The sequence below is a fragment of the Ictalurus punctatus genome, chromosome 5, assembly GCF_001660625.3.
Source record: "Ictalurus punctatus breed USDA103 chromosome 5, Coco_2.0, whole genome shotgun sequence".
Classification (NCBI taxonomy): Eukaryota; Metazoa; Chordata; class Actinopteri; order Siluriformes; family Ictaluridae; genus Ictalurus; species Ictalurus punctatus.
The window spans coordinates 11,613,329-11,636,707 of NC_030420.2; the positions used below are offsets into that span (position 1 = coordinate 11,613,329).

A 23,379-nucleotide genomic window follows, 5' to 3' on the forward strand; every position below is an offset into this window, starting at 1 on the left:
TGAGATACATTAGGCAGCAAGTGAACATTCAGTTCCCAGAGTTGATGTGTTGGAGGCAGGAAAAATGAGGGCAAGCATCAGGATTTGAGCAACTTATATACTTATATACATGCATACTTACATACATACAACGCCAATTCCAACGTTGGGACAGTATGGAAAATGCTAATAAAAACAAAGAGGAGTGACTTGTAAATGTACTTTGATTTGTATTTAAACAAGAAACGTATAAAGGTATTTGATGTTTTACGTAATCAACTGCATAGTTTTTTTTTTAAGATAAGTGTTTGTTTTGAAATTGATGCATGCAACACGTTCCAAAAAAGTTGGGACAGGAGAAATTTAGGACTAATAGCGATGTGACAAGTGAGGCAATGGTCTAATCATAGTATATAAGATATAGTCCTTCAAGAGCAAGGATGGGCCAAGGTTCACCAATCTGGCAACAGATGCGTCAGTGAATAATCCAACACTTTGAGAACAACAATCCCCAAAGACAAATCAGTAGGATTTTGGGCATTTCACCTTCTGCAGTGCACAATATAATTAAAAGATTCAAGGAATCTTGATGCGTAAAGGGCATGGCTGAAAACCACTTCAGAATGTGCGTGATCTCTGATCCCTCAGACGTCACTGTCTTAAAAAGCGTCATGAGTCTGTAATGGATATCCTGACGTGGGCTCGGGAATACTTGGGTTCGGGGATGGACAGTAGCACAGTGGAATTGTGTTTTGTGGTCTGATGAATCAACATTTCAAATAGTGTTTGGACAAAATAGGCATCATGTTCTCTGGGCCAAAGAGGAAAAGGACCATCTGAGCTGTTATCAGCGTCATTTCCAAAAGCCAGCGTCTGTCATGGTATGAGGGCGTGTCAGTGCTCATGGCATGGGTAACTTGCACATCTGTGAGGGCACCATTAATGCAGAAAGATATGTACACATTTTGGAGCAACATATACTGCCATCTAGAGCAGGACAACGCCAAACCAAATTCTACCCGGATTACAAGCGCATGGTTGTGTAAACAGAGAGTGCGGGTGCTAGCATGGCCTGCCTGCAGTCCTGAACTGTCTCCGATTGACAATGTGTATTATGAAGCGCAAAATAAGGCAAAGAAGGCCTTGAACAATTGTGCAGCTGAAGAAATGCATAATGGATGAATGGGGGAAAATTTCGCTTGCTAACTTAACCAACTGGTCTCTTCAGCGCCCAAACACATAATAAGTGTTATTAAAAGAAAAGGTGATGTTACACAGTGGTATACAGTCGACTGTCCCAACTTTTTTGGTGTGTTGCACTCATCAGAATTGAGTGTATATTTTCAAAAATAAAATAAATTCACAAAGTAAAACATCAAGTAATGTGTTAATAATGTGTTTTCAATATAGTACAGGGTGAACTGAATCTTTTTGTTTGTTTACTGTCCCAACATTTTTGGATTTTATATGAAGAAACGAATTGAATTGAATGAATCTAAACAATAATTTATCTCTCTATCTATCTTCCCCTCTCTCTCTCTCTCTCTCTCTCTCTCTCTCTCTCTCTATATATATATATATATATATATATATATATATATATATATATATATATATATATATATAATGTGTGTGTGTGTGTGTGTGTGTGTGTGTGTATGTATGTATGTATATGTATATATAATATATATGTATGTACATATGTTTATATTCATTCAATTCACTTACATTGGAAACAATATCTATATCTGAGTGATTATGTGTAGGAATATAGTGAATAATTGTGTTAATGCAGCTAATAGCAGATAGTATTTAATTCAATGAGATTTTATTTGTATTTTACATTTGTCAAAAATCTACATTACAGAAATCCAAATGTACAGTAGATTTAGAACCCTAAAGATCAAGCTAGAGGAAGAATGGGGGAATGAGGAAGAATTCTACATCATGAGGAAGAAACCTTGAGAGAAATCTGACTCACTAGGCAACATTATAGTGAAATTATAAATTATTCCAGTATATAGTTGTAAAAGTAAATAGTATTGACTGTGATGAAAGGATGTTCTGTTCTCTTTGAGGATATTGGGCTGTAAGTTAAGTTAAGTGCACACAGTGAGGATTTAAGACCTTGGACTTAAGCCCATTTTTCTTGCACAATATCCGCTCGAGTGAGGAGCAGTGTAAGTCCAGTACCACTGTCTGACAGTTTCATGCAACTACAAAATGTCACACTGAAATTCATGTTTTGTGCATTGTAAGTACAGTCAAAAAATATAAGGAATGCAATTTGAGCCCACTATTTCAAATACATAATTAATACTCTATTAATTAATTAATTAATAGCATCATCACTTTAAAGTCTTTTTTTTTTACTAGTCTTTTGATTTTTAAATTGTTTCTGCCATTTATGTTACTTCCTATTAAATGAAGTATTAGTGTTAGTACACTAGCACATGGCAGCAAGTGATTATTTTGTAAGAGGCATGATATTATATGTGTCACACATCGTAGCAGAGATACGAAGCAGAGATAAGGCGGATGCAAGTGCAGGATAACAGTTGTTTATTTAAAGAGACAGGCAGGCAGACAAATCCAAAACGTGATCCAAAACGTAATTCATAAACAGGCAAGAGGTCAGGCGATTGGCAAACAGGTATACACGGGGCTAGGCAGGAATCTAGGTCGATAACCAAAACAAGAAACAAACTATGACGATGAACTGGAAGCGGATATCCAGCGCGAACTGACTATGACTATGACTATGCCACGAACTACACTAACGCTAAACATTCACTTCTTATTACTTACTACTTAATCTTCCGCGTTGTGTGCTGGGAAGCGCGCGGTATATATGCGGACATGATTACCCTCGCAACTGCTAACAGCTGAGGGTAATCCGGACACACATGACTTCCCAGCCAATGACGGAACAGGGAGGAGACATGACAAACATAAACAAAACACACGTGTCCCAATGTCACTACGATCGACAGCGGAAAAGCAGGTGCTCGCGCATTTGCGCTTAAAGCACACTGCTTCAAGGGGGAATCGTGACAGAACCCCCCCCCAAGGGCACTCCTCCCGGAGTGCCATGAGTCATCCCACTTCATTGGCGGCCCCGGCCCCCTGGGCTGAATGTCCCGAGCAGAGACATGAAACTGCACGGTGTTCTTGGCAGCGTAGGAAAGCAGAGCGATGACCTCGGCTGGACAGGGGGGCTGAGCGACGACCTCGGCTGGACAGGGGGGCAGAGCGACGACCTCGGCTGGACAGGGGGGCAGAGCGACGACCTCGGCTGGACAGGGGGGCAGAGCGACGACCTCGGCGGAGCAGGGAAACAGAGTACTGTACTCGGCAGAGCAGGGAAACAGAGCACTGTACTCGGCGGAGCAGGGAAGCAGGGCGACGTCCTCGTCGGAACATGAAGGCAGAGCGCTGTACTCGGCGGAGCAGGGAAGCAGGGCGACGTCCTTGTTGGCGCCTGAAAGCGGAGCGACGTCCCCAGCTGAACTGGAAGGCAGAGCAAAGTCCCCTGTAAGGCCAGGGAGAGGAGCGTGGGTCTCCGTGCGGCCAGGGAGAGGAGCGTGGGTCTCCGTGCGGCCAGGGAGAGGAGCATGGGTCTCCTCGAAGCAGAAGAGGGGAACGCTATCTGCCATGGAGCAGGAAGGCTGAGCGACGTCCACAGCTGAACAGGGAGGCTGGGCGACGTCCACAGCTGAACAGGGAGGCTGGGCGACGTCCAGGCTTGAACGTGAGCTCAGGGACGTGAAGCTTGGCTTGGGCGTCAGAGCCTGGAGGCTTGGCTTGGCCGTCAGAGCCTGGAGGCTTGGCTTGGGCGTCAGAGCCTGGAGGCTTGGCTTGGGCGTCAGAGCCTGGAGGCTTGGCTTGGGCATCAGAGCCTGGAGGCTTGGCTTGGACATAAGAGCCTGGAGGCTTGGCTTGGACCTCAGGGAGGTGAGACTTGACTTGGATCTCAGGGGCTTGAGGCATGACTTGGATCTCAGGGACTGGAGGCTTGACTTGGATCTCAGGGACTGGAGGCTTGACTTGGATCTCAGGGACTGGAGGCTTGACTTGGATCTCAGGGACTGGAGGCTTGACTTGGATCTCAGGGACTGGAGGCTTGGCTTGGAGCTCAGGGACTGGAGGCTTGGCTTGGAGCTCAGGGACTGGAGGCTGGACCTGGAGCTCAGGGACTGGAGGCTGGACCTGGAGCTCAGGGACTGGAGGCTGGACCTGGAGCTCAGGGACTGGAGGCTGGACCTGGAGCTCAGGGACTGGAGGCTGGACCTGGAGCTCAGGGACTGGAGACTGGACCTGGAGCTCAGGGACGTGAGACTTGACTTGGATCTCAGGGACGTGAGACTTGACTTGGATCTCAGGGACTGGAGGCTTGACTTGGATCTCAGGGACTGGAGGCTTGACTTGGATCTCAGGGACTGGAGGCTTGACTTGGATCTCAGGGACTGGAGGCTTGGCTTGGATCTCAGGGACTGGAGGCTTGGCTTGGAGCTCAGGGACTGGAGGCTTGGCTTGGAGCTCAGGGACTGGAGGCTTGGCTTGGAGCTCAGGGACTGGAGGCTTGGCTTGGAGCTCAGGGACTGGAGGCTTGACTTGGATCTCAGGGACTGGAGGCTTGGCTTGGAGCTCAGGGACTGGAGGCTTGGCTTGGAGCTCAGGGACTGGAGGCTTGGCTTGGAGCTCAGGGACTGGAGGCTGGACCTGGAGCTCAGGGACTGGAGGCTGGACCTGGAGCTCAGGGACTGGAGGCTGGACCTGGAGCTCAGGGACTGGAGGCTGGACCTGGAGCTCAGGGGCTGGCGGCTGGACCTGGAGCTCAGGGGCTGGCGGCTGGACCTGGAGCTCAGGGACGTGAGACTTGACTTGGATCTCAGGGACGTGAGACTTGACTTGGATCTCAGGGACGTGAGACTTGACTTGGATCTCAGGGACATGAGACTTGACTTGGACTTGGACCTTTTGTTGGAGCTCGGCAGGTGAGCCCACCTCGTGGGGCTCAGGTTCGAGCTCTGAGGTCACCCTGTCGGTCCCGGGCTGGGTCTCTGCACGGACTCTCCGGTGGAGTTTCTTATGCTCCCGCCAGCTGCTCTTGAAGCAGTCCTGAGAGCAGAAGAAAGCTTCCTGACTTGAGACTTGACTGGGACTTGGACCTTCCTGACTTACCCCCCTGAGAAGTTGTTCTAGCTCCTCCTTCGCCTCCGGACTCCCGAATCGCATCATGAATTCCCCCACAAACTGTTCTACACTGTCCAGATTCCTACAGTGCTTATCCAGTTTGAGCTGCACCCATTGACGGGCCGGTCCAAAGAACCGGGACCACATGAATCGGAGCCAGTGCTTCTCCTCTGGCTTAGGCTCTGACAGGCTGGAGAAATAGAATTGACAATATACCAGGAAATACTCTGGGGCACCGAAAAATCCGTCAAATGGATCAGGAAGCTCCATAATTGTCCATTGTGGGAAGTGGACTGAGTCCATAGCAGGGACGGTGGGCGTCGACTTCCGGGTTCTGCGTCTCCTCCGTTCTCCTGCTGCATCCATGTTTCGGTGGAAGATTCTCTCACACACCGTAGCAGAGATACGAAGCAGAGATAAGGCGGATGCAAGTGCAGGATAACAGTTGTTTATTTAAAGAGACAGGCAGGCAGACAAATCCAAAATGTGATCCAAAACGTAATTCATAAACAGGCAAGAGGTCAGGCGATTGGCAAACAGGTATACACGGGGCTAGGCAGGAATCTAGGTCGATAACCAAAACAAGAAACAAACTATGACGATGAACTGGAAGCGGATATCCAGCGCGAAATGACTATGACTATGCCACGAACTACACTAACGCTAAATATTCACTTCTTATTACTTACTACTTAATCTTCCACGTTGTGTGCTGGGAAGCGCGCGGTATATATGCGGACATGATTACCCTCGCAACTGCTAACAGCTGAGGGTAATCCGGACACACGTGACTTCCCAGCCAATGACGGAACAGGGAGGAGACATGACTAACAAACAAAACAGACGTGTCCCAATGTCACTACGATCGACAGCAGAAAAGCAGGTGCTCGCGCATTTGCGCTTAAAGCACACTGCTTCAAGGGGGAATCGTGACAATATGACTAAAGTTGGCTGTTCATTTTACATGTACAACACAAACAATCAGTAACAACTCACTAAAATTGCACAAAAACATATTTAACTCATAAATGTATAAGAACAATGTGACTAAAAATTCATTTCGCCAACTTAAATGCATACAGAGACCTTGGAATTATGAGGTTCTACCTGAAGTTGAAAAGTTGAATCAGTGTTTCTGTCACAAATGTATGGCTCAGTATCTTAAAATAAAATAATCTAGCATAATCGTATAGTTGTATTATATATATATATATTTTTTAAACATGCATTAAAAACGTGGCCTGACTAGAATTTGTCTAAAAAAAAAAAAGCATATAAACCTTTATATTTACAGTATATGTATTCTGTCGGCAGATTCTTTAATGCAAAAGCATGATCAACATGATCATCCTATCCAATAGATTGTACATCCTCCTTAAAAACCATAAATAGGCTTGCTTTAAATTAATTACCAGCTTTGTAAATGCCATATATGTGCAATATTCTCAACATCTATGATTATTGGTGTCTTGACAAAGTCTCCTTACATCCCAAGGCTTCAACTTTATGTACATGTATTAATGTATATCTATGAATATAAAGTTTTTTGTTTTTTTTTAACAAACATGGTATATTGGTTCTTTAGGAAGCATCTGAAACATCTGAATCGGAGTATGAAGAGGAGAGTGAGGCATCATCTACAGATAGTTCTGAGGAGATTAAAGCATCTCCAGCAGGGCCTCCTCAGTTTGTGCAGAAACTTATTGTCTTTGCAGCTGGTCTAAAACTATTGCTCTCCACTATGATGAACACTGCTGGAAAAGTGGTAGTGACCATCCTGCTGGGGCTTGCAGGTAATACACACGAACACAATAAGTGTTTAACACAATTATACTATCTTTAGCTGTATTGGTATTCAGATTTAAACACAGAGTGGGTATGATTTTTTATATTAAAATGAACACTACCACTATGGCCATAAAACACACACAAAAAAATTTGAGATACAAATCTCAATACTGTCTACATTATTGTATTTCCATTCCTCAACCTCAGCTACATTGCTCAAGTTTATAATTGGTGTTACGCCACGGCCAGCAGAGGGCACTGCGGTACGGCCGCTGACTGGTCACGTGACTCTTTTGTTTTCGTTCACTTCCCGCTTGGACACTGAGTTAAGTTTGAGCATGTCTCTGATTTGCCACAGGTGCCCATGTTTTGAGTTAATTAGGTTTGTTAGTTAAACCCCCTGTGTGACTGCACACATCGCGCAGTATTATAGTTGGTTTACGTTCGTCAAGTCAAGGAAGTGTAACGGTATGTGCTAATGTGTAGAATGCTAGCGGTCGTAGCTAAATGCCCAGAGTTTGTATAGTCAGTAGAGACCGCGCTCCCTGTGTTTGTTTATATGCTGAGTAATAAAGACTTTGAACTGCACCTGCATCCGCCTCCAGCCTCGTTCCGTAACAATTGGTCTCAAATAGATATAACCGTTTTTAATCCTGCTCTTGCAGTTATAAATTTTTTGTCTGTATCCGTCCATGATATTTTAAAATAAATGTAAAATGTACGCTTTCCCAAAATATTAAAAAACTAAGGATGCTCTAAATGCATCCCACAGTGGTACACACTTGGGATGAATAAACATTGTTCATTGTTTGTCCTGCAAACTTCATATCTGACTGATGTATCACCTCTTGATAGCCTGTAAATCTTTCTGGCAAGCTTTGTAAATAACAAACAAATTAAAAAAATACAAAACACAAATCGGATCCTATGTACTGTATCTGTATTTGTTTAGAACACATGATCTGTTCATTCCAAATAATGTATTCATATTTGGTTACATTACAAGCACACATACAGTATACTGTATGTCTTATACAGCAAATCTACAGTGAAACTAAAGTCTATTTGCCCTTAGGAAATTAGACTTCCCATTAGGCTAACTACCTTGTTTACAGTATACACTATATAGACAAACACATGGCATATAGTCACATGCTGATACCGACAGACAGTGGCTCAACCTTCAATAAACAATATACTTCAATAAGTGTAAATTCACTTTCTGAATTAGGTGAATAACACAGTATCTGTCTCCTGTGCCTTAACATATTCTGGTGTATTGTTTTATTGTCTTTATTTGTACAGGAATAGCGCTGCCCTCCTTGACATCAGCATTATATTTCGGGTCCTTCCTGTGCCTTGTGTGGTGTTGGATACTAGGCTACTGTATTGATCTGCTCCATTTCAGCACATTGTGTATAATGATGACTATATTTAGTGGTGGACACATCCTGGTCCTCTACCTCTATCAGCTACCTCTGTTTCAGCAAATCATACCTCCTGAGGACATTTATGCAAGGTACTATTGCATCAGTAGAATGTCACAGACTGTGAATGTAACTACATAAAAGTGAACTATGAATATGGCAGAAAAATTCTTCCTTCTTTTCTTATATCTTTGTTTCTTAGACTGTTTGGCATGACTGCGTTCATCCACACAAACTCATCAGAGCCATATAGCATGGGCCTGCATCCAGATATGAGCTGGCCTATGATAATAAACCTTCTGTTACTGCTAGTACTGTACTACACGCTGGTGGCTCTTCTACAAAAATGGGCTCTCGCAGCTACAGAGGTACTTCATTTTTAAAAAGCAGGAGGAATTATCAATCTAACAGACAAGACAATTGATGGACAGCTGCAAACTCATTTCCAATGCAGGACATGACGATATGAACATCACTTAGTTATAGACAGACATATTCGATCATTCCTATTGAACACTGACCACAAGTTCATCTTGTGCTGATGCTTGTTTGCCATTTTGACCTTTGGGGAAGTAATATACCCATGATATACATACGTCAGAGTGAACAGTTCTATATAAAGTTGAATAGTCTGGCCCTCAAATCTATTCTATACAATAGTTAAACAGTGGTAATGCTGATAAAAAGGAGCTTCAGTGCTGCATGGGTATAGCTGTGCATTCCTTTTCTACAGTTCCTTTTTCCTTCTGTGTATATTTCTGTCAGTTGCTTGAAGTTAATTGACCGAAATCAGGTCAGTTAACTTCAAGCAACTGACAGAAATATAGACAGATATTGGATGAACATTAACAAATTTCAAATCCTCAACATGTAGATGGTTATTTTATTAGGATTAGTGTTTATTAGGATTAGGATTAGTGCCACACACCAGTGGTCATTGTTTGTTCCAGTTGACCCATTTCTCCTCTTTTATTAACAATGAATATACAGTGCCTTGCAAAAGTACTCAACCTCCTTAAAAGTCATCTGATTTTTTTGGATTAAAAATGACACTTATATTACTCACATTGTTCCAACCAGTATTATTATTTTTTTCTTTTTATTGCAGAGCAGTATGCTCTTAAAATTATTTTAAAGTCAAAAATTCATTATTTATCAGCATATCTTTAAAAGAAAATGCTGCTTGCATAAGTACTTAAGTACCCTTTCAGACTAGTACTTGGTAGAACCACAGTTTGCTGGAATAACAGCTTTAAGTCTATTGGGGTAAGTTCCTACCACTGTTGCACACAGAATCTTCCTGGCAAATTTGCTCTGGGTTCTTCAGGTTGGTTGGATGTTGTTTGTTGACTGGAATTTTCAATCGGTGCCACAGATTCTTGATTGGTTTGAGATCAGAACTCTGACATGGCCGCTGTAGAACAGTCACCTTTTTGTTTTTAACCATTCTTGCATTGCTGTGACCTTGTTTTTGGGACTATTGTGCTTCTGAAAGGTGAAGGTGAATTGAGGTATGGACTGCATAAGGATTAAGGATTGCACTACACATAGCAGTTTTGTCCATATACAGTTTTTTGATCTTGGTCTATTACATGAAAAATACGACTATATTTTTACACTCATGTCACACTCGTGCTTTCACATGGCTCTTCCTGAGAAATGGTTTCTTTCTAGCCATTTTCCCATACAGTCCTAAATTATGCAGAGCTCCTGAAATGTTTCTTTGGTGCACCTTCTCTCCACTCTCAGCCACTGTAGAGTGACTGTTGTCTTCACTGTGACTCTGTCTTGTTTTCGTGTTGAATTTTGAGGGAGGGCTTTGTGTAGTTGCTGTTTGGGTGATGTGATGCAGCTTCCACTTTCTTACAATTGATTCAGCAGTGCTTACTGGAATGTCCAACCTCTTACATATCATTTTGCACCATATTCATAAGTTAGGAAGCTTTATGACCTTAGCTTTAACTTCAGTAGAATTCTGCTTAGTTTTAATTTTCATTATTTAACTTCAGACTGACAGTTTCATCAATGACGGTTCAGCTGAGGTGAGTTTGTTTTTTTTTGTTTTTTTTGTTTTTTTTTTAAAATAAAAAAAAAAGCCGTTTTAATATTTCACAGGTGAAGGCCGATAATTATATAGTCATTATAAGTCAGTTATATTTTTTTATCTGGAGCTTCCTAAACCTGGGGGTTGAATACTTATGCAAGCGGCATTTTTCTGTCTTTGAATTTCTCTGAAATACCTGTTGACCAATAATTAATTTTGACTTAGACTTTGACTGTCATAAAAGATGAGCTTGCAATAAAAATACTGACAGGAAAAATTTGTATATTTATCATTTGTTATTCAGACAAATCTGATAAAACCCAGGGAGGTGGAATACTTTTGCCACTATATATTGAATGTTTTTGACATAGAATTACAGTACTACAGCCCCATCCTGATTTCTTCTGTTTTTGTGTATATCGCATGCTAAATAGTTTTAGATCAAATGAAATACAACATAAAACAAAAGCAACTTGAGTAAACACACAATACAGTTTTTATTTATTGAAGCCAAAAAAAGTTTTCCAACACTTATCACCCATGTATAAAACTAATTGCCCCCTTAAACTTAAAATCTGTTTGTGCCTCCGTTAGCAGCAACAATTGAAACTAAATGCTTCCGATAACTGGAGATCAGTCTTTCACTTACTTCTAGGACTATCCCTGTGCTTTGCATCATCGTCTTGCCGCATAATCCAGTTGCGCTTGAGTTTTAACTTACAGACTGAAGATCGGAAATTCAACTTTAGGATTTTATGGTAGAGTGCAGAATTCATGTTTCCCTCAATTATTGCAAGTTGCCCAGGCCCTGAAACAGCAAAGCATCCCCACTCCATCATACTGCCACCACCATGCTTGACTGTAGGTATGATGGTCTTTTTGTGGAATTCTGTGTTTGGTTTACGCTACATGTAACCCGTCTTCCAAACAGTTCCACTTTCGACTCATCAATCCACAGAACATTCCCAAAAGGTTTGAGGATCATCAAGGTGTGTTCTTGCAAAATTCTGACAAGCCTTAATGTTCTTCTGGGTTAGCAGTGATTTTTTGGAGGGTTTTTTTTTGCCCAGTGTCTTTCTAATAGTGGAGTCATGAACAGTGACCTTAATTTATGCAAAAGAGACCTGTAGGCCAGTTGGTACTGGAAAACTTTTTTTGCTTGAATAAATAACATTATCATCATTATATCAACATTATCATTATCAAACTGTATTTTGTGTTTACTCTGGTTGTCTTTGTTTTATCTTAGATTTTGTTTTAATTTCTGAAATAATTTAGTACGAGATATACACAAAAGCAGAAAAAAAACAGGAATGAAACAAATATATATCTTTTTCAGAGCACTGTCCATAATTGTGTTCCTTTTTTTTCTTTTTTTTTTTTTTGATTGTTTATAAAACTGAAATTACTGATTATATCTGTAAGGATGTTGAAAGAGAGATGGAAAGTCCTTCAAAAGAATCAGACATTCTGCCTAGTTTCTCAAAAATAGCAGATGGAGACTACATTTCATCTGGAATCACAGAGGTATTGTAACACACACACACACACACACACACACACACACACACACACATACACACACTTATTTATTTATGAAAGGTTAAAGTATACTGATATGTATGCAGTGCCTTTCTGTTAGAAAAAGGTTTGACAGTTTTCATTATTGTATTAAAGCAATGCTATGGAATAGCAGTGGAAGCTAATATTTCCCCCTTTAGCAGAAATAACTTCTTGTAGATGTTTTGCACAAGTGTCCACCAGGCCTGCTGAAAATTACTGTTGCAAGATGTTTGAGCAATTTCTTGCATGTACTGCCCATTTCAAATCCCCCCACAATATTTAAATGGGATACAAATCTGGGCTTTGACTAGGCCATTCCATAACCCTCCATTTCTTCTTTGTGAGCCATTCCTTGGTGGATTTGCTAGTGTTTGCTAGTGTTCTTAGGATCATTATCCACTTCAAAGGTCCACTTCCAGTTCAACTTCAACTTTCGGACAGATGGTCTCACATTATCTTCAAGTACTCTTTGATATGATGCAGAATTCATAGTTGAATACAAGCTGTCCAGTCCCTGAGGCAGAGAAGCAACCCCAAACCATAACATTTCCACCACCACCTAACTGCTTCACAGTTAGTATGAGGTGCTTTTCTTGAATGGCTCTCTTTGGTCTGTGCCAAACATGTCTGCTGTTACCGTGGCCAAACAGCTCTATATTTGATTCATCTGTCCAGAGCACATTATTCCAAAAGGCCTGGTCTTTTCCTATATGCTCATCGGCAAACTGTAGTCTTGCTCTAATGTTCTTTTTAGACAGCAAAGGATTTTTCCTGGTATGCCTCCCATGCAGGTCAAATTTGTACAGTCTCTTTCTGATTGTAGAAGCATGCATTTTGACACCAACAGTTGCAAGACTGGGGTTCTTCTTTTTGTAGCAGATGGTCTGCTCTTGGGCTGAATTTGCTGGGACAATTCTTTTTTTTTTTTTTTTTTGTGCTTTTTTTCTGAAGGCCTTACAGCACTCTTTAGATCTTGGCATGATGACACCACACTCCTCAATAGCAAAGGGAACACCAGACACTAGATATGAGAGGGTATAAATAAGACAGGTTCTAAGCACTGGCACCCAATCTTGAACACCTTTATTTGGCATTTCAGTGTATCAACTTTATTAATAGGCACTGTTTAATTTTTTTCACCGCTTCATCTCGACATCTTCTAATCTTTAATTTATTTCACAGGGTTGGAAAAATATACATTCTACAAAAATTCTAAAAAAAAAAAAATTAAAAAAAAAAAAAATCAAACATTTTCAACATTGATACTTTTAATCAAATCAGGGTTAACAATGTTGTTTTTTTCTACCAGAATATTGTGATGCTAAACAACAGTTGGCAGAACAATAATCCTTCTGGGCTGGACCCACTGCTGTCAGACAATGACTACCTACAGTGTCTTTCTCTACCAATGTACATCCAGCATGATTGCTCTTATGGTACAATTACTGAATCATTTCCCATGAAACTTATGTTTAATTTATTAAACATAATCATTTCATTTACACAATCACAAACTTGGTGCTTGTGCTTTGGTCTGTGTTTTTATGCTCAGTTGCTGCAGATGAGCAAGAAGTGAGCTGTGATAATGACGATGGAGTAACTGAAGCACCAACTGATGAAGAGCCCTTTTCTTCTCCTAAAACGAGTGCCTTCACTCTGCTTGGTCGGTCCATTATGAGACAGAGCTACATTATTGCTCTTATTGTTATGATGGTAACACTCCTTTCATTTGTATATAGTATGTGTTTTTGCATGTGAAGCATGAAGTATGCCACTTTTTAGAAAATTAGCTTAAAAGATAACAAAAAAATGTATTGCCTATTTAAATTGCCTGTTGTCATATTTTAATTTTCTTTTTACTTCTATCTTTATTTTATTTACTTATTTGTTTTTTCTTCATGTATTTAGTGTAATGGTCTCTTGCTTCTCTAATTTGAACCTGAGACCAACTGGTTAATTAACTGTATGTAATTCATCCTCCTGCCATTGTTAAAAAATGGATCTCAGTTACCAATCTTTCAGTAAAATTTTGGAAATGTTTGTAAAAATTTTGCATGTGTGTGTGCAGGTATGGAGTATCACTTACAATTCCTGGCTTACATTTGCCTTGTTGGTGTGGTCATGTGTTATCTGGATGTCAAGGCGCAGACGGGAGTACACCATGATCAGTGCTCCGTTTCTTGCTGTTTATTGTACGCTTCTGTTGGTGGCTGGCTTTATTAGCGCTTTCCGTCTCCATCATAGTGAACTTTTCCCTGCTCTCCCCAAGGCTGTTCTGGTTGATTTTGATCTCTATACTTATCACACACCCTGTCTTCACCTGGGAGCAAAGGTAAATTACCAACTGCCTAAATCACCAGTGAAGCGTGAGTGCAAAAATCTAAAAAATAAAAGCACATTTAGGGGTTCAAGCACAAAGTGCCACTTTACTGAAATGGCTATAACTCTTGAATGGAACGAGATATTTTCACCAAACTTGGCATACTTATGTAGTGGTGGTGCTATAACAGGACAAAACATGAAATTGGTGCTAAATATGGAACCATTGGTTCAATTGACTTGAAAGCTTGTATGAAGTGTGTTTGTCCAAGGTCCCATCATTGTCTGAGTACAGCAGTGAATCTTGAAAAACATGGGCACCATCAGCCAATCAATGTTCAGCAGCTGTTAATAAAGGCTGATATTTCTTAAAATTATCTTGCTTTTTTCACACGTCCTTAAAGGCCCTAAAGTGCTTGAACCCCGATGATTGCTTCTGGCAGCTATATTTATACATGTATTTGAAAAAAAGACATTAAACATTCACAGTAAATGTCATTTAAAAAGCAAAATTTAAATTATGTGAATTTATGTATCACATGTATCACACATTGTGCTATGCTATTCTTTTGCCTTTTCAAGATATTTGAAAATATTATGACTTTTCAGGGCATTTTCAGATATGCTATATTTCTACTTACTTTCTCAGCATTTCAGGATATTATGCCATTATTGACTTATTACCTTGTTATTTAAAGATATTATCTCAGACTTTTGAATTATTTCAAGAGGTTATCTTTTTATTTCAACTTAACATCTTGTTATTTTAAAATATTAAGTCAAAAATAATGACATGGTAAGTGGACATAAAGAAATAATATAAAACTCTAAATATTGATATAATATCTTGAAATAACAAGTTATTAAGTAGAAATAACAACAGTGTCAAAATGGTTTAGAGTGTTTCTGTATCATCCTACTAATAAAACAGTCAATTAAATTTTACTTAAAGAGTGCTTTCACATTGCAGCATTTAGTCCATTTGAATCAAGCCCTGGTGCATTTAGGCAGGTGAGAATACAGCAATCACACTCAGGTGAGGACCATGTTAACCAGTCTGAGAGTGTGATCTAGGTCTGGTTCAAGAGAAGAGGAAGAGTCATGCAGTGTATATTGGGCTGCATTCCATTGGATGCAAACTGCTATACTGAGGCTTGAAATGCAGAATGAGTCAGAGGACAGAGTGCTACAGAAATGCAATGTTCTAGATATTTGGACAGAGAAAATAAATGCTGGACAAGTTTTACAATATTATGTTTGTATGCTTTAAGTTTGTAACTCAATAACACTAGTTTCTCCCATTGTTGAAGATGATTTATGCATTTAGTTTTTGGATGTTGCTACGACAACAGTTAATTGAGAAAGAAGAAGACCAACAACTAAAAGAAGAGAGTCTTCATGAGGTCAAAAGTACAAGTATGAATTTATTTATTTATTTTTTAAACATTTTTTTTCTAATAAGTATTTTTGAACCAGGGTGCATTATAATAGATGATAAAAATCCTACTAAATAATAAAACAGCATTCACTATACTACATGAAATTCAACTTGTTTATTCTGCAATTAATTATATAGAAATGTTTATTATTACAATGTTATATTAATTATTGATGTAAATAAATGCATGGAATAAATACTACTAGTATAGACAAATGCATGTCATATCAATAAGTCATAATTCTGCACAAATCTTGTGTTTCAAGTGCTATATATTTGAAACAGATGTGTGTGTGTTTGTGTCCAGGCTTAGCTGATAAAACTGAATCATCCAGCGTGGTGAATAGTATAGGCGCATTTCTTAAAGGCGTTCTGGTGAAATACTGGATTGTCTGCTGCTGCTCCATGTTTTTTGTCATCAGTTTCTCTGGAAAGGTGGTCGTCTACAAAATCCTTTACATCTGTTTGTTCCTCTTCTGTATGGTTCTCTACCAGGTGAGTCTCCCATTATATTTAATTGGCTGCAAACATTCACACATTGGGGAGCTTTTGACTGGACACCCCACTTTAAAGACATACATTTTGACCAACTCAATATGCATAAGGTGCGTTCTAATTTAGGTCTACAGTATCTAGGAACAATCCAGATCAAAACATTTCCAGGTATTTTACCATTCTAGCTTGCGTGTCTGACCATTTCTACCATCTTTGCTTATCAGTAACAAACCATTTCCTTTCCTTAGTCTCTGACTTACTGGATTGTCTGTATTGCTTTGATTAGTGGTTACTGACTCATGGCCTGGCTCATTATGTGTTTGTGGTCTTTAATATACAGTAGACAGTGTGGATATAGAATAAACTACAAAGCAGTGGTGAGCCATGAACCCTACCATCCATGTAACCACATTAAACTACATCAAACCATAACACATATTCTTGAATCTGATTGGTCATAAGGTGTTGATTAATATGTTATAACAGCATGGCCCTGGCACAGTGGGTCCATGGTTCAATCCTGAGCTCAGCTTACTGTCTGTGTGGATTTTCACATGTTCTCCATGTGTTGGTTTGGATATCCTTTCACCTGCCAAAAACATGCCAGTAGATGCACTGGCTAAAATAAATTACTCCTAGGCTTGAATGAGTGCATGGAAGTGTGTGCATGCTGCCCTGTGATGGCCTGGTATCCCAGATGGGGTGTGTTCCTGCCTCATGCTCAAGGTACCCGGGATAGGCTCCAGATTCACTTTGACCCTGGTCAGTGGTTACTGAACATGAGTGAATGAGTGAGAGAGCATGGCTCTGACAATAGTGACAGTACCAAGGCAACTTGCAGGTTTATATTAGTGCACATGTGATATGTTATTGTTTTGTTAGTGACAGCTAATTCACAGGGACTTGTATAGAAAATATTCCACATAATCTAAGCCTAATAATACACAGATTAAAAGGTGTTTCCATTTTAACAAAGAAAAAAAAGAATAATTGTTGAAGTTGTCTGTAATGAGATAATTATTTATTTTAATTATATATCCAGAGTCATCACTTTGTAACAGATAGAGGTAAAGCTGTTCCTTTAATTTATCTACCACAAGAAAGTATGGATGGTGTTGTGTTTTGTGGTTTCTTTCTAACAAGCTGCATTTTGTCGTATTCTGCCTTACTTCTGTCACGTTATGAGGGTTAGGATGGATGCAATTGCAGTAAAGAGTTTTATATGAGAGATATAGGCAGACAAATCCAAATTGTGAAACACTAGCATGGTGAAAACAGGCAAAGGGTCAGGCAATCAGGCTAACAGGCTAGAGCAGGTAAGGCAGAAATCAACATCAAAGTCAAAGCAGAATCAAAACCAGAATAGACAAAACAATGTAACGGCTTGGTAATAAACAGAGACTATCACAACCAAATGTATTACTTCGTTAAGACTTTGTGAATGAGGAGTCTCTTAAGTAGTGTGGTGTGATTGGGAACAGGTGTATATGCGTAGTCCTCAGGAAAAGGTGATGTGTCTATGTTCCATTGGGAGTTGTAGTTGCCTGCCATGTTTGTAGTTTGTGGTGCATTCTGGGAAATTCTAGTTTGCCATCACATGAACTTCAAGAAAAAGTTGGAGAATTACCGTTTATAGCTGCTATAACACAAGTGGTAACAGGAATTAACTTCACTGACATTCCACAACATTAAATGTAAAGATAAAGAGATGTCAGGCTGTCTTGTTATATGAAAATAATTAACTTCACAACACCACTTCATTAGTTATTTTCCTATGAGAGTTATGACTATGGAATGTCAGGTTATACTAACAGAACCAGCACTATAATGCTATTTCCTTTTATTTAGGTCCGGTATGACATATGGCGGCATGTTCTGAAGTACTTCTGGGCTGTGGTGGTTGGTTATTCCATGCTGGTTTTGATTCTAATCTATATGTACCAGTTTAAGACTGTTTCAGGCCTGTTTCGTCAAATCATGGGCATGTCAGAAGAGGGGTAAGTGTAACAACCACACAGTTAACCATGTAGTGTAAAATTAATGTTTCTGCTTGTAAAAATTAGAACAAAAAAATGGTCACATAGGAGGATTAGGATATAGTACCGCAAAAGGTCTGATCCACTGGATCAGCATTATTAACTTCTAATATATTTCACGATTGAAAAAATATGTGCTCACATTATTTGTTTGTTTCAGACTGCGTGATCTGGGCCTGGAGCAATTTGATACTGTAGAGTTATTTGCGCAAATTTTACTTCCTGCTGCCTTCCTACTGGCCTGTATCCTACAACTGCACTACTTTAACTGTGACTTTCTCACTCTCACCGACCTACAGAATGTACCCGTGTGTGATGGTACATCCAAGTGAGTAAAATACTTCTCTGACCCTCTCAAAGACTTAGGATTTACTATGATGCCAAATAGTGTGATTTAATATGCACATGCTATGGGATCTTATATTTGATGGCCATATTATATTTTAATTCTGTACCTATTTTAATCCAGGGAAGAAGAACTGAGAGAGACACTGAACATAATATCAGACTTGTAAGTCCAAAAATCATTACATTATGCCATTTATAGGCTTATAATTCTATGTTTAGTTTACAGATTTCATTCTAATCTACAGGAAGATTTTGTCAGTATATACCAGTCAAAGGTTTCTGTACATTTTTTTTATGTTCTAATATTGTTTAATCTTTATTATCACAGACAAAACAAAATATACAAAATAGCAATTAAATCGGGAAATGTAAATCTTTGTGGAACTTACTATCTGGTGGCTGTCAGTTCCTGATAGTTCATTAAAAGCAGGTGCACTTGGAAGGTAAACTCATAGACAGTACAAGATTTTGGTGTTTTTCAATAACAATGATGTTGGATTTGCTAAACATTTACTAATAAAAAATTATAAATTGATGTATAGCTATTCCAACACACTGTAAAAACCAACATGAGGGATAAGGGCTGTGACGCATGCACACACACACACACACACACACACACACACACACACACACACACACACACACACACACTTTGTTTTTATTTTTTCTCTCCTATATTAATTCTCATCTATACTTAATGTGTGTGTGTGTGTGTGTGTTAGCAGTCTCTTGTTAACTTAAAATAAGCTCATTTAAATAAAAACAAAAAAAATATAGGGTGTTCAAAAACTTGCATCCTGCCATGAGGTAGAAAACTGGATGGAAAAATGACTCATTGTGGTGCAAGCTATATTCTTGTGACATACAGGACTCAGTGGCTGGGTAAGGTCCATGATTACTAATTTAAAAGAAGGCATAAAAGACAGAACTGTCTGTATCGGTTATCGGTATCGGCTGAGAAATTTATTATCGGTGCATCTCTAATATATATATATATATATATATATATATATATTAATATATATATATATATATATATATATATATATATATATATATATATATATATATATATATATATGTATATGTGTGTGTGTGTGTATATATGTATATGTGTGTGTGTATATATGTATATGTATATGTGTGTATATATATGTATATATGTGTGTGTGTGTGTGTGTGTGTGTACAAACATACAACTAGACATAGAAATAAAGAAAACTGAAAGAAATCTTAAAAAATGTGTTTGGTTAATATGAAATGCCTTTAAGGGCAGAAAAGACATACAAGGCATGAGTGGTATATTGTTGACAGTTGTGTCAACTGTTTAACAAAAGTGTTGCTCCCATTTTAGAATGTGTTATATGTACATAATAAATGAGGTACTCTGTTATTCTTATTTTTTCAGATGTATTGTATGTGTGCAGAAAATAAAAATCTTTATTCATTTCAGGATAAAAGAAAACATTGAAAAAATCCAAAACCGGTGAATATTTGTTTTTATATGTTTCATTTTATAAATGCTAAGCTTTAATATGTGTAATATCATAAAATAACCTGACTTAGTGCTCTGTGGTAGGCTGGTAAAGGAGCACTTGTGTGCAGAAGGGGATGATCTGCTGGGCAGCTTAGAACTGAATTCCCCATCAGTTAAGGATGAAGAAGAAGAAACAGAACAAAAAGGTAAGGTCTGATATTAGTACCAGATCACAGGTGTTTTGCCAGCAATCCTCTTGTGACAAATTCTATATAATGCACTTTGGTTTCACACTGTAAAAGATTAACACTCATTGAAAGCAGTGAGATGCATGTTTATCTTTAATGTGTTTCTGTGTATTTTAGAATCAACAGTGAACAGATGGTTTTTAGTGGTGGATCGGATAAGCTTGTTCACGTTACATGCTCTGCTGTGGTTGGCTAAGGGTCAAGAGTTTTGCTGGAGACTGTTAGAGCTCCATAGCCTCAAAATTGTTGCTGCAGGTATCATCTGGGTTAGCCTAAAAGAGGTAAATTATGCTTACACACACACACACACACACACACACACACACACACACACATTTTAAATAAGAATTTACAGTTTTTACTGTACTGTAGGATGTAAAGCATGTAAGCATGCAAGCATGTAACATGTGAAGGGCCAAATCTTGGCCTAAGGTCTTGTAATAGAGGCAAAGTTTTGCAGTCATTTCATGGCAGTATTCAGCTATCTGTTTACAAGCCAATATATGGGATATGTGACATTTGAAATTTTAGAAAACTGGCAGTAAACAGAGGGTGGATTGAGTCTGCATTGCTCCCAATGTAACACAGGGGCTACAACATGATCTGTCCTGTCATGAGGAAGTAAACCAGATCAATATCCAATCAAAACACAAAATCCAGGCAGATTCAACGATCAGCAAAAGCAAAACTGGACAAAATCCAAGGTCATTACTGTCTACTACCAGTGAGGAATACTACTACCCATTCCACAATTGCATATCATTCAATTACTGTCTGTTTTTTCCAGTCCTGAACAATAGTTAAAGTTTACTGTGTTCACATTGGCAGCGATTTGACTCAATTTGTTCTGCGCTGGTTGCTAGTAGGCTGTTGCCATGGTTTCACTGGTAGTGGCAGGCCTGCTGCAATAGGGCCACACAAACGAGACGGCTAGCTACAGAACATATATAACATTACCCATTTGCTCATAAATCAGATGACTTCTAGCTTAGGATGAGATATTTTGCCTATTTCTTTGAACTACAAATCAAATCTATTCCTGCTCAAAGTAAAATTCTAGAGAGAAATGCTTGTGAAATGCATCCACTGTGTTGCAGTGCATCACTACTGTCTACTAGTTTCACATGTTCTCTGTGTTCACATAGGTTTCCTCCCAAACCCTACAGTATAAACATGCATGTAGGTGAATTGACTACTATAAAATGTCCACAGTTGTGAATGTGTGTGTGGGCGCCCTGGTGCCCTGAGACGCACTGGCATCCCAATCAGAGTGTTCTCTTGCTCATGCCACAGTGTCCCTGAACAGGATCAAGCAGTTACCAAAGATAAAACAAAAAGATCTGTGTGTATTTTCATTATAAATATGTAGTATACTTAATATATTTGTTCACTTTTACATAATAAAATATAAAGAGATATTATAAATGGGTGCTAGATTACTGATGGCATTTTGATTTCAATCTCCAGGATGCATACAACTTGATCCTCATAGAAGGAAGCTTAATTGGAGAGTTGATAATCTATTAAGCAGGCCTTCAAAGAGTGATGGCCCTGACTGGAAGGAGCCCAGTATCCCTTCCTAGTGCAAACCTCACATATTTATTATGAGTGTGATAATTATAGAAAAAAAAAAATCATGAATTTATGTGTCCCTTTGAAATTCATGGGGAAAAAATACAGTTTGCCTCACCTCATCTAATATAATTGTAAAGCCTCTCTGTGCCTCTCTGTGGATGGTATTTCTATATTTTTTTTCATATTAGTTTTTGTCTCTTGTGTTCTGTTGTGCTACCTTTTATTTTTTATTTTTTTTTTTTTTTACTACCATTTAATGCGCCAATGCTCTGTTTGGTCCTGCATAAATTTTTGACTGTTCCATATCTCTCTGTCTTAGGATTCCTGCTTGCCCTCCAATAAACTCTGAATCCTGCACCAGTTTAATTGCTTTGACTGTTACTTATTCAACTGTATACTTTAAAGCATTGACAAAATTCTTCTACCATACATTAAGCAATATTTGTGTTTCTCTCATTTTATGTAGGTGTCACTTATGAATTTTGTGTTCCTGGCATCATGGACATTTGCTGTCCCATATGCAAGACTGCGGCCAATGGCCTCCACTGTGTCTTCTGTCTGGGCCTGTGTGATGGTTGTGTGTAAAATGATGTATCAGTTGAAAATCATCAAACCAGCAGAATTTTCTGTTAAGTGCACCACTGTGAGTTTCTTTAGTTGTTTTTGCTTTCTAAATAAATTGGCTTGCTCTTGGCTTACTTCAGAACATACCAGTACTAGAGTATTACAAATAATGTCAAATACTGCAAAAAGAAAGACTTCTACCTTTTTCATCCTGTGCATTTTACATGTCTTGATTTTCTATAATTAAACACACTGGCTGTTTCTTTTAAGGATTTGCTGATTTCTAATCAGAGCTGGTATGGTGGGAATGTGACACAGCTTTTGCAGAAGTCTGTTTTGTATATTGAACCTGTGGATCCATCTCTGTGGGTTGGCAGTCTGAGAAAATGTGGGGATGCCATTCTGCCTTGCCTACAGGTATGCTGCTCAGTATTAACATACAGTATTTTAAAACAAATATGTGGTAACATAAAGCACCACTATGAAGCAAAACACAACCACTTATTTATAGCCATGAACAAATCATAAATGGTTAAGCATTAAAAAGTAACTGTTGTCTCAGTTCAATGATGTAGTTGCTTATCAGGTCCTTTATAAGTAGTGAAATTTATGTATCTGGACCTTCACATATCTTACTTGAATACCCTTGCCTTAATGACTACATTTACATGCACATAAAAATTCCGATATTAATCAGAATTTGGAAATATTTAAATTAGTATTGAGGATAATATTGAGGACAATACCATGTAAATGCCATGTAAATGTAAATGACAATACCATGTAAATGCCGCAATCTGATTGCCGATTCAGATTAAGGTAATATTCTGATTCCCCAAATTCTGATTCCAATATTCCCACTGGAATATTCTTGTTTTG

The 23,379-nt window shown here is 39.0% G+C and overlaps 1 protein-coding gene across 4 annotated transcripts in view; it reads left to right on the top strand.

Moving 5' to 3' along the window:
* si:dkey-11f4.7 (piezo-type mechanosensitive ion channel component 2) overlaps window positions 1-23,379 on the top strand; it is an 81,362-nt gene that overhangs the window by 13,515 nt on the left and 44,468 nt on the right. For 2 of the 4 annotated variants that reach the window (XM_053680217.1, XM_053680215.1), the window contains exons 1-17: window positions 6,862-6,968; window positions 8,269-8,482; window positions 8,593-8,758; window positions 11,860-11,961; window positions 13,307-13,433; window positions 13,550-13,710; window positions 14,066-14,329; window positions 15,627-15,732; window positions 16,062-16,249; window positions 18,098-18,246; window positions 18,446-18,613; window positions 18,755-18,796; window positions 20,090-20,122; window positions 20,216-20,319; window positions 20,479-20,642; window positions 22,403-22,579; window positions 22,771-22,917. In XM_053680217.1, the coding sequence (XP_053536192.1) occupies window positions 6,917-6,968; window positions 8,269-8,482; window positions 8,593-8,758; window positions 11,860-11,961; window positions 13,307-13,433; window positions 13,550-13,710; window positions 14,066-14,329; window positions 15,627-15,732; window positions 16,062-16,249; window positions 18,098-18,246; window positions 18,446-18,613; window positions 18,755-18,796; window positions 20,090-20,122; window positions 20,216-20,319; window positions 20,479-20,642; window positions 22,403-22,579; window positions 22,771-22,917 (2,364 nt within the window). In that variant the 5' untranslated portion in view covers window positions 6,862-6,916. Of the gene's footprint in view, window positions 1-6,760; window positions 6,969-7,206; window positions 7,432-8,268; window positions 8,483-8,592; window positions 8,759-11,859; window positions 11,962-13,306; window positions 13,434-13,549; window positions 13,711-14,065; window positions 14,330-15,626; window positions 15,733-16,061; window positions 16,250-18,097; window positions 18,247-18,445; window positions 18,614-18,754; window positions 18,797-20,089; window positions 20,123-20,215; window positions 20,320-20,478; window positions 20,643-22,402; window positions 22,580-22,770; window positions 22,918-23,379 lie in introns of those variants that run through there. The other 2 variants (XM_053680218.1, XM_053680216.1) reach the window with 2 other exon arrangements.